The 19,760-nt window shown below is 43.6% G+C and overlaps 1 protein-coding gene across 3 annotated transcripts in view; it reads left to right on the top strand.

Annotated features, from left to right (window-relative positions):
• Positions 1–19,760, top strand: part of GTF2E1 (general transcription factor IIE subunit 1) — a 53,896-nt gene that overhangs the window by 30,403 nt on the left and 3,733 nt on the right. For all 3 annotated transcript variants that reach the window (XM_087758105.1, XM_087758107.1, XM_087758106.1), the window contains 2 exons: positions 13,213–13,414; positions 18,180–18,427. In XM_087758105.1, coding sequence (XP_087614231.1) covers positions 13,213–13,414; positions 18,180–18,427 — 450 coding nt within the window. The remainder of the gene's footprint in view (positions 1–13,212; positions 13,415–18,179; positions 18,428–19,760) is intronic.

Here is a 19,760-nt window from a genome sequence, read left to right as displayed (position 1 = left end):
TTTATGTTGAAATTTTGCATGGGCCTCAGTAAATGGTCAACATACATCACCTCCCCCTACTTCTCCTACCACCTTGGAGCATTTAACATCAAACTTGCCCAAAGAACTGAAAACCAGCAGGCACTCCCTATCTGCTGGAGAACAGACAGTTGCCTGCCCCCGTGGTGAAGAAGCAATTTTTCTTTCCTCTGATCCTGCATTTATCCATCTGTTTCCTATCCACCGTGATGCTCAGGGGCACGCAACTGGCCGTTGCCCCCTGCCACCGCCTCGCAGCGCAACGCTTCCAGGGGGAAGGGTGCCATTCCTGCCACGCTCAGCGCACTGGAGGGAGCGATGACTGGTTAAAAATAAATTTGGGAGCAGATGGCGAGGCAGGTTATTGTTCATCCTAGGGCGATGATGATGATGTGCCAGCTAACTGCTGGTTGTCTATCAGAATTAATCAGGAGCTGTTGTGGCACATGATCAGTGAAGCCGCTGCTCCCCCTGGGAAAAGGGAAGGAAGAGCAGAGAAGCAGCTCTGTAAAATGAGTTACCGGAGAAGCACTTGTTTTTGAAGATATGAGAAGTTTCTGATGGAGAAAAGACTCTATAAAAAGAAAAGCAGGAATGTTTTTAGGGTTTTGGCTTTTTTTTAAATGTACTCACACTCTTTTATGTATCTGCAGGTACGCCTAGCTCCTAAAAAGCAGCTGGGAAAACTTGGTCATTTTCTTCTTGGTTTTGTCTCAGTGTAGATCATCAGAAATAAAAACATTTACGATGTTTATGGGACCTTTACGAGCACTATCTGTATGGATAGTGTGAAACATTATCCATGGATGCGCCTGGTTTGGATTTGTGGTCTGTGTCAGAGGAAAGGACTTGACACTTGAAACACTTCACAAACATTAATTCTCTATACGCTCATAAAACAGATTAGGCAAAAGCTGAAAGGCAGTATCAGAGGTACAACTCCAGAGTTTTGATGCTTTAGCAATCCGAAGACTAGTTTATCCGTGTTACCTTTGTTATTTTTTTTCTGTTTGACTGAAGAGGTTAATGAAATGATGTAAGAATTAGATGTTTTGTTTGATCAAATTAAGAAATAAAATAGGCAGTACATTTTTGGTTATTGTTTTGTAATGGGAGTCAACAATAAATTTCAATCACTTAGTCCACTTAGATAAACTGTCAGTCTATTTTGTTAGCCTAGTACATTTGTTAAAGTACATTCCTTATTTTGTGTCTTCAGCTTTTGTTGTCCAGGCTATCTGTCATGGCATCTCCTTTCAGTGTTCAACCACTCTGATGTCCAAAGATATATTTTGCTGGGGTGTAATTTATGGAAAACTTATGGTTTTGTTTCGGAAGACATTTCAAATGGTACATTAAATACTGATTTATCTAAGAATGTCAGGTCTGTACAGTCTGCCTTAAATAGCACATTCTCCACAAACATACATTGTAAAATACAAAAGGTGGGATGAAATGTGCTATTTCTTCACATTTTTTAACTGCTCTTCTTTTCTTTTATACTTTCTTTTATACTTTTAAATGGTAGTGCTGTTTTAGGTTGTTAAAGAGGTATTTCCTATGGAAAATAATCTGAGGGCTCTGTCTGTATGTAACAGTGAATGGAAGACAAGGCAAGGCTGAATTAAGCTTCTTCAGCTCTTATTTTTCAGGTGATCTAATTTGAGATGTTAGCAGTAAGAAGAAATGAACTTAAAGCAGAAATAAGACAGAATCACATGAAGAGAGGTGGTCCCTCTGGACTCTCAAAATTTGCAGATGTCAAGGAGGCTTTTTATTGCTTTGTCTGGCATTACTATAAGCTTCATCAATACGTCTCTTTAACAGTTCCATGAGTGAGATGGCAAATCATTAGCAGGTCATCTGCAAGAGCAGTAGTCTTTAGGTCAGAAACACTGCTAAAACACTCCTGATGCTAACAAGTCCTTTTCTCCTGCTGGTGTTGCAAATGATGAGAATGGAAATAAATTACTGGCTTATTTCTTGTTATGCATAGGTCAGGCTGAACTGGAAAACTGGTCTTGCTGGCTTTGTTTCTGATCGGTTCTCCGGTGTGCCACTGCAGGAAGGTCAGACTCTTAGTATTTTGCATCTCTAACACCTGAAATGTCCTGTCTTACTTATTTTTTTAATAAGTGAAATAATCTCGGGAACCAGTTTATTTCATTGTCATTGCCCTTCCAAACTGCTTCTTTTGGCATGCAAGTTGCTGGAGTGAGAGAACAGTTTAAAGACAGTTATGTGCACATGGGATGGCTTGCTCTTTAAATCTTTTTAAGTGGTTGGATGCTGGTAAGACAGGGTTATGTACAAACACTGCAGTGCGGAGATGCCTGGCTCCATCGGTGAGCATTTCTCAGTTTTACCATGAAACTTGTGATGAGAGACTGCAGTAGAGAAGGCAAAAATTGCCCTTAGCTGTAGAAGATATTTTTCCTCTAAAAAGAGCAGTAATTGAAAACAGCACCTCCTTTCCAAGCAGGTAGTCGAGGTGAGAGTGCTGGGAATTTGGTCTTTGAAGGGTTGTTAGCAGAAATCTTATTTTTTAACATGTGCCCACGGCACTTGCAACTGTCTCACTAGGCCATGCTGTTGTTTTAGTCCCTCTCACCGACGCAGGCCCATGTGGTTCCCTTTGCACCAGTCAAAAGAAAAGGGGTAGATAAGGTTGTTCTTTGGGAAGGCAGAAAAATAAATCTCCCCTGTTGCTTCTTCGTCTGAGGCAGCGTGGGAGAGAGCTACCCAGACCTCAGTCCCGGCTTCACAAGAGATCCTGTCCAGTATCGTGGGCCAGGATTTGAGCAGCCTCAGCAGTTTCTCCTGCATATTTCACCTAGTGCCCTGTTATTCCCCCCGCCGATTTCTTTTTCCAACATTTTTGTAGGCCTAGTGTGCGTTACCTTCCCTTTCTGTTCCAGGTTACCTCCTGGCATCCGTGCAATTCTGCCACTTAAAAACTGCCAAGTTTTTTCTCTCCACGGCAATTCTGGCACCTTCCCGCAGTTTGGAGCTCAGCTCAGTCCCAGGAAGCCTCTCTTTCCATTTGCTCTCTCTTTTCTACTTAATGAGAAAATGGGGTCCCTCCTGCCAGCCACTGCCTCAGCCGCGAAGCACTGCCCAAGCTTTCAGTGCCGTTCCCATCATTAATGGCTCTGTATGGACACGGAGGGAAGGAGGGTGGTCAGGCACTGAGTGCACCGTCTTTGGAGGAAATTTTGCCATCGCACTTCTTTGACTTCTCTTCGCTCCCTTCTGTCCGGCTCTGGCCACGGCGCTGAGCACCAGGTTAGGTACAGGGGGTTCTCCAGAAGGGATTTGGCTCGGCTGTAATCCTTTCCCAGCTGTGAGAGGTGGCCCTTCACGCAGCATTACCTGGACCGGTTTGGGGTGTCTCATTTGGCATGCCCAGTTTTCCCAAGGAAGGGGGGAAAGGTATTTCCTTTGAGAGTAAAGAAGAAAGAAGAACTTACGCATGAAGGAGTTTTTAAAAGGCATAGCATTAAGGAGAAAGGAGAACGGGGTGGCATGACTGTCCAGAAGAATATCTAAAGGTACAAAAAAACAATACATGGATATTCTGGTTTTCTTGATGGCAGGTAACAAGTGAGGCTTCATGTGATAAAAGGTGAGAAATATAAAAAGAAGCAATAGATTTATAAAAATACTGTGTAAGGCAGCAGTTAAAAAGTGGGACTTCCAGGCAAAGGGTGTGTGCACAAGTCTCAGAAAGGGATCTGCCACCTTTTTTATAGCTGAGAATACAAGTTAGTTGAGTAGAAGATGCTAGCTTGCATCATCCTTCGTAGTCCCAGCAAAAAGTGAATCGCAAAAAGTCAACTGGAGGGCAATACGCGTTCTTATCACATACAATCATATATTTTTTTCAGTGCTGGGGCACCTTTCAAAAACTGCAGGCTCGGAGCATGATTTCTTACGCTTGTAAATAGCTGGCAAGTGTTGCCCATGAGCTATTCCAGACCTTCAGGAAGGCGGGTAACGTGACATCTGTTCTGATAATGGACTGTCTTTGTTCTTAAGTAACCAGCATCTGAAAAACCTACTTTGTTCGTTGTGAAGGGCCTCCAAAGCCTCTCAGAAAACAAAAAGGGAAAAGCAGACTGAAGAGCAGCTTGTCCTCTTGGTGTAGGCCCATTGTGTGATGCCACTGAAAATAAGGCTGGAAACAACGCGCTGGCTCGGAGCTCGCGGCCTTGCTTTCTCTTCCTTGCCGTTGCCAGCTGCTGCCATCCCACAGCCCGCCGCTGCTTGGAGCGCCGGTATGGAAACGCGTGCTTCTGACATTGGCCCTGTTAGCCTTTCAGATACCGCCTCGGGACGATGGTTTAAGGATGTCGTGCTTGCTCTTTGTTCTTAAATAGGTTTCTTGTGTGTACATGAGCGGCTTTGCATGAAATGCAAAGTCTCAGCATCCACGGCGTGTTCCTTTGGGTACCCTTCTTTTTAACTGGAGTTTATTATAATGAGGAGAAAATGACATTTTTTAATTTTTTTATTAATCTGTATTGTACTCTGTTGGCGGCCCTAGTAGCTTTGCGGAGGAAGCCCATGCAGTAGGGAATTTTTCTTGCCACACATTAAGAGAATTTGAAAGTAAAGGGTTTCGGTTGTTTCTGAGCCACCTTCTCTTGAATTTGAAACTCTTTTTGACTAGAAGTAGCATAGTAAGTGTGCCAGAGTTGTAAATCTCTCTTCTCAGGGAATCTGTTATATGTTACTAAAGGGATTCGGTAGTCACAGCAAACATGGAAGGATCGATGTCTTCCAGAAAATCAGAAGTGCTAGCGTGGTTTAACAAATGGATCTCAGGCATGGGAAGTATTTCATGTTTGCCGTTGCCTGAAACAGGGGGATCTGGAGCAAGTCTCTGAATGTTTTTCTACTTCTGTTTCCCTGTCCCTAAATGCTTGAGATGTTGGGGGAAGAAAAATGCTGTCCTTATGTATTCAAAGGTGTTGCCAAGGGTGTCTTACCTCAGCAATTCCTACTTTTATTGTTAACAGCAGGGTTCATTTTGTGCCGAGAGGGTCCAGAACAAGTGCTGGACACTATTCTTGGCCATCTGTAATAACATTCCAGCACCACCATTTTTCCAAATTATGCCTAGGATAATGTAGCTGCCTGAGTAAATCCGCTCTGCAGCTTAACAGAGAGACCTTCTGTTTCCAGGACTGCCAGTCCTCAATTTTTATACATTTACACACTGCTCTCAGGGAGAATAAATAATACATGAACATATGCACTGGCTAAGTGAAATTTCCTTCTGATTATAGTGAGACATCGGTTAATGGCAATTATAAAATATATTTCTTTCACCTTTTGCTAATCATGCTGTGTGTTGAAGAGTACGCCTTTGCCTCTTTTTTTTGTTGTTGTTGTAAGTTGCCGTCTTGTTTTTATTTTTTGAACAAATTGTTTTGATAATTTTTCATATGTTGGCGAGTTGCAGTTTTGAACCTTCTTGAACACATTTCTGGCAGAATTACCTCATCTGAATCAGAAATAGTGCTACTGCATAACTGCCCTTAAATGCTGTGTCTGCTACATCTATATTACAATAATAGAAGCTTTGAAAAGAAAATTGATTGACATTAATCCCAAATGAAATGTTTACTCTCTGTTTAATACCTGGTGGGCAATTCAGCACTCTCAATCTATATTAAACAATAAAAATGTTTAAGAAGCATTATTAAGGCTCGAAATCAGGTACTCAAAAGTCAGAGCTATATCTTGGTGTGCATGTATTATGAAATGGTGTTGAATTGTATGATCAAATACTGGTTTTTGCACTTATTGAATTCATAGAATAAACCTTTCTTGAAGGCTGATTTGGAAGGTAGAAGTATATAAGACTCCTTCCCAAACCTGTTATACGTGTGAATGCTGCTGCTGAGCTGTGTTTTATCCTCCTGCCTCCACCGTAGAGCCCCATATCATGTTGAACAGGCCAGTGAAAACAAGCTGTTTGCAGGTGAATGATCCTTGCTTGTTCTCTAATTCACAGAAAACTGTCTTAAAACCTTATGGTCTGATACTGAGAAGCATCGGTCTCATAGCTGTTGACTCGGTAGGATTGGTACTAGAATATGTACCTACCTGGGAAAAACTGGGTCTAGATTTGGGGCACATAAAGTTAAAAGGAATTTTTTTTGCTTCATTTTAGGTTCTCGATCTCATTTGTAAGCTGTAGATAATAGAACTTTCTTAGGAATTCAGATACCATAGAAAAATTCATAAAGAGATTAAAATCTCTCTTCAGGTGACAGTATTAGTTACTTTATTTGTTCCTAGCCCCATTGCTAGCTGAACTGCTGTGCCTGACATTTTGTAAACGCGCATTCCACACGCTTCCTCACTCATCTGAGGCAGAATTGTGATATAAAAGATGTTTTAGCAAATTTCGGTCTAGGATCTGATAATAGGATGCATCAGGCAGCCTTTAGCATTGGTTATTGCTGTCCTTCCTGCCCATAATCCTAATTGTGTGCACCTGGTAGTACCTCTTCAGGAAAGGCAGTGAAGGAGAGAGGAGATGCTGTACTTTCTTAGCCTGTGACGAAGAGAGGGGTCAGTTCTGGGGGCAGGGTGCTGTATTTAGCAGTCCGAGTTCACGTCTGCGCAGGCCTCATCTGGCGAGTGTCACGATTTGGTTGCAGCGCCGGTGGCAGGGGTGCCGCGTACTCCCCTTCGAACTACAGCCGCTGCATTGACCGTCTCCTCTGGGCAGCGTTGTCCTGTGTGCTTTTCAGTTCTCTGCTTTCAGATATCACCTGCGTGTTCTGGATTTGCTCTGTCACCGTCTCTGCCCAATGTTACACATCTCAGTTGCAATATACCTTATCTTCCCTACGGGTAGAAATTTTAAAGCGAGCCTTTTCAGACTGTTGCGATGAAGCCTGATGCATTTTGGGTTTCAATGGCAAAGCTGGGTGTTTTAGTCCAGAAGTGGGGTTAGCAAATCTTCCCCAAATGCTGACATTTCCTACACGTGGTCCAGTGTTTGTTCTTGTACTGTAAGAAGCTCTGACAACAGCGTCTGCTCTGGACTATCCCAAACAGGACTAATAAAAAAATATGCACTTTCTCTGTCACGTTTCAAGATACAGTACTGCAGCCTTGGGCTGTGGAGCGTCCTCAAGAGCTTGAGATCCAGTGGACCATGAAACCTGTCTCAGAAAGATGAGATGTGGCATTACATTTTACATAACACACTGTGCTCTGTAATTGGCTCTTTTAATGCATGTGTAGAAACACTGAATTACTTGCAAGAGAGAACGGTATTGCCGTGGTGTTCAGGAGGCAGATTTTATTGGTGGGTTTCTCTATTTTTTGCCTAAAGCAACTGGGTTTTTGGAAGTCGAATGTGTATACAAATGTACTTGGGACTATAGGTCTCCAGTACGGGGAGAAAAGAGAGATGGGGCCAGGGAAGGCTACCTGATAAAATCGACAGGAGACTCATCTTTCCTTGGGGCAGGAGCAGTTTCCCACTCAGGCACACTGGGTTGCTTTCTCCTTGAGGTGATAAGGACGGTTTAATGAGGGCTGAGAGGTCTGCTTAAGTCTGGGAATGGCGAAACATCAACCACTCCTACAGTCTAATCTGCATTATCATTAATCCAGTTAACAATCAACTTTTAACAATTAGCTCTGTTACTAGCTCAGTCCATTAAGGTCATTAAAACTCTCTGCTTCAATTTAACCCCTCGGTTGCTACTTCTAGTAGATGAGTATCCTTGTATCCTAATGTGGAGTATGTTATGGTAACTAATGATCCAGGTCTGTTGTAGCCACTCGGCCTACTATTTGTCTCTTTAATGATTCAGGAGAGAAATGCCTTTAGGTGCTGTTGTAAACAGTCCTCTAAATCTTGAAAATCAATGAGAAATGAAAGGAAGTTAATTATAATTTGTACTGACAGCACTGCCTATTACTTAGGTTGCTAAGTATTTCCATTACATGAGCATGGATCGTTTGTGGAGGGCGGGCGTAGGAATTGCTCTGTGTTTTTTGTTCTGTTCAAAACTTTGTCAGACACTTACTTTATGCTGAGTTTTTCCCATTCTACGCATCCAACTAAGTTTAAATTGCTTAGGAAAAGGTATGGCCGTTTTGAAGAATGGGCTGATGAGAAAATGGAAGAGGAGATGGGAGAAATGCATATTTCTTTGCCTGTGTTATATTGTTCTGAATGGCAGGTTGTGCTGTGAAACGGTCATCCATCTCTCTGGCTTGAAACAGGAAATTAGTCTGATAACCGGGGCTCAAATTAAGAAGCAGAATTAGCTGATGAAAGAGCATGGAGCACAGAGGTACGGGAGTGGGGAGAGGCCGGGATTGGAAAAAGCAGCCCAGGAAAAGAAGGATGGATGGGCAAGTGTGAGAAGCCCAGGCTGAGAAAGCAAGACTAGATAGACCAGGACTTGCTAGCAAGGAGAACAGGCCCATCAGAGTGGGGAAAAGCCAGGAACTGGGGTGGGAGCAGATGGGAAGAGCTGGGGAGGAAACCTCAGGCGTGGGGCTAGCAGGTAGGATAGCAGCTTCCCACAAAGGACATCTCATCCGAGAAGACAGAGCAGGACAGAGGGTGTTTCCTTCTCATCCTCCCTTTGTTGCCAGGAGGCGAGCTGGCAGGGCATCCTGCTCCTCCTGCCGCCGGTCTGCGCAGCGCTAGCAGCTTGTCACCTTCTCTGCTATTTCATTCAGCCCAATGGCGGAGGCCTGTGCGGACCCGAGGGCTCCAGGTCTGCAGATTAACCGTGTGGCTGTCGGCACAACATCGCATGGCGGGAGGCGGTTGTCCGGCTTCCTGTTGGTAGGAACCTAGGAAACTCCTGTCCTTTCCTCAGGCTCTTAATACTCTCTTTTTAACATCAAATTAAGCGCTCGGGGTTAGAGAGTGCTGAAATTAAAGTTGCTTATACATCCTGTAGCTTTTTCTCTACCACAATTTTTTTTCCCCACAAAGCGTATGCTTTGCTCAATAAGAGACATGAGCTGTGCGCTTACAATGCGCGTTTTGTCTGGCTTGCTGCAGAAGAAGGAAAAACGTGCAGTGTGAGGGTCAGGGAATTACTTGAAGGAAATGGCTGTAGTAGCCGCAGGAACATGATCTGATCCTCCAGGCCCGCTGAGTTTGTCTGTGGTGTCGGACTAGTCATTTTGAGCCAAACTTTTATCATTAGTTAGGCTATCATTAGCTGCTGTACCTAACTCGTTTGAAGATGCCTGATTCTAGAGCCTGGAAGAAGATTGGTAAAAATACTGCAGGCTCTTTGCTGAAACAGGAGTTTCAGAAACACATTTCTTAGGCATTCGATTCAAGTACTGCTCAAATCAGCAGATACTTCTGAAATTGTGCCATCTGTGCCTTAGCTCACTCTCCATGTAGTGGTAATAATGCTACTTCTAAAAGAAGGTTGTGGGAGATTTTGAAAATAAATTAGCTTAATGTTTTGTGATGCAGTCAAGAATAAAGAATTGGATGAGGATGAAGACGGGAGGAATAAAACAGAGCTGAAAGTATAGTATGAAGTACAGTGTCATGCACCTAGCATCTGATGCAAATGTCTCCTATAAACATGGAGCTCATCAACTGGAAACTACAAAGGAGGAAGAAAGGTCTGGGAGCATTGCTAGATCTTGCGATAATTGAGGCAGCGCTTTCATGATCTGTTACACTGTGATCTTAAAAGGTCTCAGTGGCTCTCAAAGAAGCACTAATGCTGTTGGGCTTTTGGGAAGACTCATCTGGACACTTGTATGTACTTCCAGCTTTACAGCAGAAAGATGAGAGCAAACTGGAGAAAATGCCCAATGAGGCTGATAGCATGGTCGGAGCAATGAGTGGCCAGTTTTAAAAGGCAAAGAAAAACGCGTGGCTTATTGAGCCTTGCGAAATGAAGGTGGAGGGATGAGTAAGACAGCAGTTTGGAAATATACCTGAAGGATTAACAACAAGATGGAAGCTAGCTGAGCTGAGGTACAGTTTTTGGTTTTACAGTAAATAGGTTTGAAATGAATGGAAATAAGTTTAGGTTGAAAATTAAATAGTTTGTCAGTATCAGAGTAGTGAGAGACTGGGGCAGTGTCCCAAAGGGTGGGACGGAGTGGAAGGAAGACACCTTGTTGGGCTGGAGGTGAGGCTCGAGCTCTTTGAGAAGGGTGCGAGCAGGACCTGGACTCGGGCTCAGGAGGCTGTAGCCAGTTAAATGTGTTAATTACAGCAGATGCAGCATGCACACGGACATCAACTGCGCGTGGGCAGTTGACCTTTTCCTTCTCTCAAGTGAAATCAAGTCATTAGGAATTATCTCTAAATATTCTGGCCCTGTACTTCAGAGCTTGAGCTGTTTTAATCTTAGTATGCCTTGGGGAGCCAGATTACCAGGGTATCTGCCCTGGAGAGTCTGGGAGCGGATGAGGAGATCTGTTTCAGATGGCTGGTTTTTAGCGTGCAGCCAGAGAGGTCTGTTGAGTGCCTGAGCATGTGTGGAAAGGAGGGGAGGTATGCGCTCTCCATTAGCATTTCCAAGATGCGGAAAGCCTCATATCTGTTCGCAGGATATCCACTTGTCCTGGTTTATGCAGCATGTTTGAATGGAAAACTATCAGTTGTGTAAGGGCTGAAGGAAGAAATACATCGTTGGAGTGGGAACGTTGCCATTCTCAGCCTTTGGATGGCCTCCACTTCATGTTTGTCACATGCAATTCATATCTGTAAGGAACATGTGTCACTGCTGATGTGATGTGCCATGTCATAAAAGCTCTGGTGACATTTTGTGACCTCTTATAGTCTAACAAAAGAGGTTTGCAACATATAACTGCCATCTGCCATGGCAAAGCAACTTCCCAGTTCTCTAATCACATACGCCTCTTGTGAAATGCTGCATCACCTCGAAAAAAATGAGCATATTAATGGAGGAAGCTTGTCATTTCACTCATTCCCAGATTCTTTACATAATTCATCTATTAACTTTTTTTTTTTTGCTTATTAAGAACCCTGAGGGGTAGAATTTGCAGCAAATCCATGATAGCTTTAGGAGTTCCGTCTCATTAGAGCTGTATTTACTTTCTGATTTTTTGGTACTCTGAATTGGAACCATTCTCCCTACGATCTTAATCTTTTGCAAATACTCATGGGGTTCACAGATGGAAGCGTGAAAAGTCTCAGGAACATGTAACCGGACTTTTGGAGGGGTGTAAAAAGAGGAGAGTTTTCCTCATTAACCTGTGTTTGTTCATTTAGTCCATTATGGGGACTGAGATGTGCTAATTATTTTAAATTGATTCAACTTGTTTGCCAATTTGTCACAGCAATAGCCTCAGATGTGGGATAAGGAGACCAAACTTTGGCTTCAATTTTTGCCAGGCTGACAGCTTATATAATGTACAATTTTTGAATCAGTAGGGGCAATTTTTACAGCCTGAAAAAATAAGCAGAGTGTTTCATGCTTGGATGGGAGAGAAGAGCACTTCATCCACTTATCCTTTACTTTGCATATTGCTGTTGTTGGGTGCTCTAGCTTTTACACGTAGATAAGACAAACTTTCTAAAGAGAGAGTTTATTGCAGGAAATGTGTACATATTAGAGGCCACATATACAACACGCTCGCGTTAATTTATGAGTGACAAGGAGCAAAAGCTACTTCAGATGGTGCCGAGGTAGAAAACTGCATCTCTACAGACCGTGGTGAGAGGCAACAGATCTACCTCCTGTCATAAACAGTGCTTTTGTGTGTTTTCCAAGACGCGTGAAAGCATTGTCTAGCCCTCACAGCCATCAGTGAAGAAGTTGGGTCTGTTTTTATCGCTGTCTTACAGGCAGAGAAAGAGGTACGCTGAAAAATGAAGTGACAAGACTAGCAAATCTGTGTAAGCAGCAAAACAAGATACCAGAAGCCCTGGCTTGCCAGCCTGTCTCATTACATTATGCCCGTGTGCCCTGGGCAAACCCCATTCTTTCGACTGTGTTTGTACATAGCATTGGCGATGTAGCAGGCTTCAGTACTGATTCTAATACTGATTTTTAGACATAAGCTTATCATTTCCCTGGTATGACCTATCCTCAGGCTCCCTATTAGTAAAAAAGTCTTGTCTTTTCTTCATTGGGGCATTGAGAGATGATGCTAGCTGTGTATAGGTGTCACAGAATGGATAAATTAAAAAATCACACAGGGACAAGAGAAATCGAGACGCCTGTGAGCATCGCTCTGGATGCAAGCGTTCTGAGGAGGCAGAGGTACCTTCTCAGTCCAGCACTCGCAAGGATAAGTCATTACACTGTGCTGCTCCCCTCGTACTGGACCATATGGTAAGGTCCCACTGTCCGTCTGCTGCCCTAAAGGTCCTACTCGCAGGTGGAGCGATGAAACTGAAAAGCCTGCTGTGCAGGAGTTCAGTAGGTTTTTTGTAACTGCATTGCCATGCAACCGTTTCACTTGCCTTTATGTTTGACCTGTTTTTATAGATCCTGGTGAGGTCTGTAAAACGAGCTTATTCTTAATTGCCATTCATACAATTCTTATCTTGCCATTCTTAATTTCATGAAGTTAATACGGGGGTTAGATGGGATAAATTTTTGTATTTGCTGCTCTGCAGTAATGACTATTTTGCATGTTTTGGCCCTGAAACAGAAGGAGCAGCCATCTTTCCATCTTTTTTGCATCAGTTGCAGAGTGAAAATGGTTATACTAGCAGTTACTGCGGAATGGTTGGTGCAGTGTAAAACTACACCCTGCTTCATTGTGAAATTAGCCTGTTCGTGTGGCCTGGGAGAGACCAGTGCAAGCACCTGAAACAGACGATATTTGAACTCCTAAGAGTATATCGTGAAGCTTTTTATCACAGCCCAGTTGTAGCTGACATTTAAAATGTGCAGGAAGAAAGAGGGAGTGAGATTAGGAGATGTCTCAGTGGAGGTACTGCAGCCCATCTGGGCTTTTCAGAGCGGGAAGCTGTACCCAACTGGGTATCACTGGATGGCATCAAAATGCCTGCTTTGTTGTCTGCTGAAATAATAACCAGGTACACTGTGTGTGGGAAGGGATTGTCAGGGGGAGAAAAGCTATTTAGTATCAAGCTAAGAAAACAGCAAAGCACTGCTGTTTAAAAGGCCGTATAAAGAGCTGGGCCTGTCGCTTTCCTTCCAATGCTTAGCAATTTTTTCATTTTAGGAACTTTCCGCTGTACTTTCTGTGAGACCGAAGTGGAAGAAGATGAGTCGGCGATGCCCAAAAAGGACGCAAGGACACTCGTGGCAAGATTTAATGAGCAGATTGAGCCCATCTATGCGCTGCTTCGTGAGACGGAAGATGTTAACTTAGCCTATGAAATCCTCGAGCCAGAACCCACAGAGATCCCTGCCCTGAAGCAGAGGTGGGAACGCTCCTGGTCTTCTCTCGCTCCGCTGCTTCCTTGTAGTGCGTTCATCTGCTCTGTGAGGCTTTCCCAAACCTTGTGCAACCTCTGCCTGCATTGAGGACTGACTTGTTCAGCACCAACTATGCAAGCGACTGAAAGATTCCCCAAGGAATGTGTGGTTTACAAGGAGACAAAGGGCCGTAACCATTTTTTACTAACCAAGGCAGATGACTATTCTTCTGGTCAGCCTCCCGCATGTAGTTTTCCGTGGGGTGGGATATTCGAATTACCTGCTGCTTGCTGTGCTGCAGCTGATATGTATACCAAGCCCTTGCCCCAGTATTTAAGAAATGCAAACTGCAGCTGTTTGGCAAAGCTCTGAAGGTGCCATCTACACGGTCTTCTTTCTCTCAAACCCTTACCTTTCATCTATTCCTTTTGCTTCTACCCAGCTTTTGCGTTCTAGTTCAAAGACGTTACTTGTAATAAGGGTATTTTTTACTTCTGATTTTCTCCTACTTGTTACATACCTCTTCTTTTCAGGAGGAGACCATGTTGCAGTCAAAAACTCTTTAAAATGTTCCTACCCATGGGAAATGACACTTTCTTTCAGAACATTCCTAGCTGTACAAAAACAGATGATGTTTAAATAATGCAGAAAGATGTGGGGAGCTGTCAGTTTTGTCAGCTGTGGTGAAATGTGATGCACTTCTCTGTGTTTAAAAAAAATTAATTAAACACACGGGGTGTGGGGGGGAAATGTACCACGAGGGGAAGCATTGCCACAGTGCCTTGGGGTGCTTGGCTTTAGTTAATGGGAGAGCAAGCAGCATACTCTTTTTTTCTCTCAGGCTAACCTTGAGAGGGAATGTTCCTCATATATTCATGCTAGACAGTTTCTAATTAATATAATAAAAAATTCTTTGTCCATTCATAGTCTTTTTCTAGCCAAGAAGGTAGCTAATTTTGCTCATCATTCTGATAGAAAAACAGAAGCAATATAGAGACGGGAAGAGATTTTTCCAAGGTCACTCAACATGTCTTTGGTGATATGGGGAGTCTTTGAAGCCTTTATGCCCAAGCTGAATCACCAGCCTTTGCTTTAAAAACCTTTTTCTGTAGTTTGAGTAGTAGAACTGGGATAACCCCACCAAAAAGAGAGTAATTTCCCAGCCTTCCCCTTCTGTGCACAAGAAATTATCACAGCAGAATCCTGGTGCAGTCCCATGATTAAATAGCGGCACCCACTTACTTGACTCTTAAATACTTAAAAAACATTGTAAATGATTAATTACTTTGTGCAAGGAATGACAAAATAAATAGGCGGCTTTTTAAATGCTTACTTGAACACAACTTGCTTCAGCACATACAATGATTTAATTATTTATTAACTCTTATTAATTCAAAGCAGCTAATTGCATGAAAGCGCTGCTGTGAGATTTATTTTTTTTTTTAAGGTGCCAAACCCTGGGTTATTTATTCCCTCCGTTTTTATGGAGTCTTGAGTGTCTGAAATCATTTGCAAAACTGACATTTGGTGATTCTGAAACAAACAGAAAAGGTCATGAAGTGCCTGCATCGTCTCTTTGCACCGACGCAGGCAACTTCATGTGTTTTCAGGAGAGTTACAGCTCTAAGCGACCACACTGGCATTGTATAACTGTCATTCACCTGCCGTGGGAAACTGGGCAGATCTTCATTTATATCTTTCTAGGAGGCCATTAATTTTCTTAATCTTGGCAGGGCATGAATTAGCCCCACGGGTTTCAAAATAAACCCGCTTCACCTAAGCCCTTCTCTGTGGTTTTCTAAAACAGATGGATTTTAATGTCCCCTCCATTTTCTTATGTCAAAATTGCATGATTTTATATAACAAAAATCTTCACAGAATTAAATTTCTGCGGTCATGCTGTCAAGGACTATGGGTTGTCTGTTGTGAAGTTGGAGCTCTTAAGAGCAGCTAAGTGAAAAAGTGCTTTATTTCAAACACAGCACAAAAGGAGTTATCCCCATTATGCAAGACCTTTTCTTAATAGTCTGGGCAGGATTGAGACGAAAATTTCAAGTTGTTCCCCCATTGCACGGTGTGGTTTCTGTGGGCCACACCTCAGCTATGTCAAGGATTATTTATGTCGCCTTTAAAGGCAGCTAATGGCTCATTAAGGGATTTCCATCAAGGTAAAACAGATGGTAACAGAGCAAATGTAGCCACATCTGGGCCACTGAGTTCCTGGCTGCAGGATGGCCATGCAAAGTCTAGACCTAGGTGGGGAAAAAGCAGATCTTGGATCTAAGAGAGAGATAGATTTAAGAGCGCGCTCCCTTCATCTGCTCTGGACTGCCCATAAGGCAACGCGCGCATCTGGCCTTTTGCTGGTGCCTGATCCATGGTGTTTAATCCTGTACTTTGGAACAGGGTTGCTAAACAGTAAGATCTCTCCTGGCAGTAAGGAGTAGTCCCCCGGTCACGTAGTCGTGAGGGGCTGCTGACTTCTACCAACTCCTCCTGCTGAAGATGCAGTTCCACAAACAAAGAAGTAAATTGAGACACGTTTGCAAAGCTCACCAGGGTCTGAAAGTAGACAGAAAGCGTCTAAGATGGTTCCACCTAAGTGTGGGACATTGCAGTAGATGGCTTAAAGTAATTAGTACTGTAGGTGTCTCTTAGAGTTGTTACTTTCATTTTTGACATGTTCCTGAGGTCATGGAATAAGTGTTTTGCTGCTAAATGATACCGCATAGGAAAAAAAGTCCATTTCAGGCACACTTATGGGGACCTCTGGGCAAAAGTATTATTAGGCAGTTCCTGGCACTACTGAGTATTTAGCTGTCACGCTGCAGTCGTGGGGAGGGAGAGCTGCATTGTGTATCTTGTGAGGAAAGTGGATTACATAAAATCGTCAGGGAAACGCTAGTTAAGAGATTTCTATTGTGTGGGAAGCAGAGTGGTGCTTTTCGCAGAACACACGCCTGTCTTGGGGAGCTGAAAGGTACCAACACTTGAAATAACGCATTGGGAAGAAGGTCTCCGTGTGGTTCCTTAGGTTATGTAAGTAATACATGTGCATGAGTCTTCTCCCCCAAAACTGAAGGCTGCTGTGAAGCTCTCCTAGCCGGGCTGGCTGCAGGAGAGAACTGGTTAGTGTGTGGACACATGCCAACACGGATGCTGTGAAGTATTTTGCTAACAGACCCCAGCAAACTCACTATTGGGAGCCTGTGAGTAGCCCTCAATCCACAGGGTGGCTGAACGCACCAATATTTTTTACCTGGGGGAAGAGAGATGATCACTGACCTGCATATTTTCCCCTCACTGTTTACCCCTAAAACTCCAGCAGAATTAGCTCATCAAGCAGCGGTTAAGTCCTCGCTGAATTAAAAAATTGCATATTACTCAGGTCTTCTCCAGCTGCAACCTTATTTTAAGCTTCTCGGTTGGAGGAAAGGTTGTTGGGTAGATAGCAGTGACTGAACCGTGCTCACTGACAACTTCTGTCAACTCAGCTGGCAGCAGAGCAGGGACACTGTGAGTATCCCTGATGGATTTGCTCTGGACAAGAGGGGGAGTCCAGGCAAGTCTGTTATCTGGGAAAAGCCTTAGGTACCACTGCCAGTCAGATGACTGAAATTATATGGCTGAGGGTGGGCGCAGTCTGCAGTGGATCTGTTCCTCTGAGAAGATGAAATATGATTTTGAAGTAGAGGAACGGTCACGTTTGGCTTTCCCCACCCAGACAGCAGTGAGTTTCCATTCAGCTGCTTTCCCTGATCAATGCATATGTAGCAGCACAGGCCAGAGAGAGTATTTTAGGCTTATTGCCATCTCTATGCAGAAAATGCTCCACCATCAGGTCCTCTTTCCATCAGATCGAAGCAGGAACGTTTCTTTTCTCCATCAGTCTCCTGAGCTAGAAAGGAGCCTGGAGGAAAATGTGCTGGCTGCAGCTTCTCTCAGAAAATAAAGGAGGGCTAGGCTTTGACTGCCATACCCTCCGCGTCAGTCATCGTCTGTCTTTCTCCAGCTTTTCCACGATGAAGACAGTTCTGTCTTCCCTCCTCCCACACACCACCACCACACAAAGCCCTTTGCCCAGCCCTGCTCCTCTGGTTTGAAGGTGCCCTCTCGTCTTCTCTTCTGCCTGGGCTCCCCAGTCCTCCCGAGGCTGTGTCTGTGGATAGCACAGCTCTCCTGTGTAACACAGGAGATGTGACTTACCACGGGCACTGTCGCTCACAATTCAAGCAAAGGTTTGAACTGTGTTTTTCATGGTGAGTTAACTCCTTCAGAGTCCTGTGATTAATAATGGTTTACAGATCTGAGGATGCTCGGTCTCTGGGCCTTGTCATCTGACTTGCTTAAACTTTAGCGCTTTTTTTTAATGCAGTATAGGGTTGCTGTGAAAAGGCCAAAAAGAGACTTTTCCAAATACCAGATTGCTGTTCAGCTACATTTGCTGCTGTGACACTTATTTCAGGGTATTCTGAGATTTTACGGTTGTTTTCAGATGAGTTGCATCAGCAGCTTTAGTGCTGTCTCCTCTTTTCAGTCTCTGTTGTGGAAGTTGCCATGGCCTCATGTAGGGTTTCCCATTAGAGACCCCCAAGTTCCCCAAACCAGCAAGCTGGTGTAGAAATTCTTGGCACCACATGTTAGAAATCAGAATGCAAGTTCTCGGTGCAGATTATGGGAGGTAACTAATCATAGTTTAAGTGTTGCAATGCTGGCTGAGAAAGGGCTTGTTCTGAGTGCTCTGTTTTTATCTCTTTGACTTTTATGTAGCAAGGAGCGTGCAGCTGGTACTGGTTCAGGGACAGCAGCTGGCCTTGCAGGTGGACACCATCGGGAAGCTTGGACTACAAAAGGACCGTCGTATGAGGACTTGTATACCCAGAACGTTGTCATCAGCATGGAGGACCAGGAGGATCTTAACCGGTCTGCGAATGAAGGAAAGCCAGCCAGAGAGAGACCAATTTGGCTACGGGAGAGCACTGTGCAGGGGGCTTATGACCCTGATGAAATCAAAGATGGTAAGAAAATTCACAGAGCAGAAGTACTGCTCTGCTTATGTGATGCTCTTAGAGTGCTGTCAAAAATACGTTGCCCTGCATGTGTACAGCTGCTGCTCGCTGCACTCCAGATTTTTTCTGCTCCCCTCTGCTGTGCAAAGCACCTGTGTGGAGGTAGATGTAAAAAATCCTGGTTTATTAGATCCAGGATTGAAATCTAGGTCAGTAAAGCTGAGTTTCCCACAAAATTGTTTGTGCTTGTAAAATGTTCATTATCTGTTACGTCTTCCACCTTGACGGTTTATTGCTTTTGGACGAAGGCCTTTCAGTCTCATCTAGAAAGCTGCCCCCCTAATAGGTCACTGCTGAAAAATAACATTTATTAACATTTGGTCACTCTGAAACCTACCAAATCTACCAGCAGTGGTTTTGTGCTCCCAGCCACCTTCTTGCCAATTGTTTTTCAAAATGTGTTTTATATGAATAACATGTCAGAAATAAAGCTGCGGGAAGTACAGTAGGAAGGTCTGTCACCACGGCAGGTGAATCTTTATTGCTTTCTGTTTGTTTCTCATTATCTTTACTTTTATTTTCATTCATGTTTGGATCAGGTTGTCCATAGACAATAGTCAAGATGTTGTAACCGCTAGTAGAAACACTCTGCTTTGGTAAGCCTGCTATTTAAACTTCCACACTAAAAATATGAAATAGAAACCTTCTGTATTTTTACAAGAGTGAATCAATAGATGCAATCTTCCAAGTCATTTGAGGATTATAAAATGAAACTGTTGATGCCCTAGGAAGAGAAGATGGCAAAAGGGAACCGCATGTGTAAGCATGAGACCCTGGAACCAGTGCAGTGCTCAGGAGAGGAGTGGAGTATGTAGGTGCAGCAGAAGTGAAGAAAATGGATGTGAAATAATGGTCAGAAGATATCTAATGATCTTGGTTGCGTGTAACGCCTTTCAAGCATACGGATCCCAAACCTTTTTCCAAATAGATTAAACAAAGTAAGGTGATTGAAACAACCTCCTCCTGCAGTCTGTAGCAGATGTCGTTATTACTCACCAGCCATGGTGAGTTCTCACCCTGTTTTTCTGCTAGACATTCAATTCACCTGTAGTTTTAAATTGGCTCCTTGAGATGACTTTTGGTGTACACAGCATAAATGTTTCTCAGATGGCACTGAAGGACATGGAGGGGGAGTATATCTCCTTACAGCACGATGGCATTGCTGCCTAACTTCCACCACTACTGGAGATTGAATAGGGGACTTGTGGACATAGCCTGAAATTGCTGCTGTGACACATTTCTATACCTCTGGGATGACTTAAACAGGGAGGAAGGAAACTTG

Source organism: Nipponia nippon, unplaced genomic scaffold (genome assembly GCF_047370975.1).
Source record: "Nipponia nippon isolate SJK-2023a ecotype South Korea unplaced genomic scaffold, ASM4737097v1 scaffold_2, whole genome shotgun sequence".
Taxonomy (NCBI): Eukaryota; Metazoa; Chordata; class Aves; order Pelecaniformes; family Threskiornithidae; genus Nipponia; species Nipponia nippon.
This window is presented reverse-complemented; position numbering and strand designations above follow the sequence as displayed.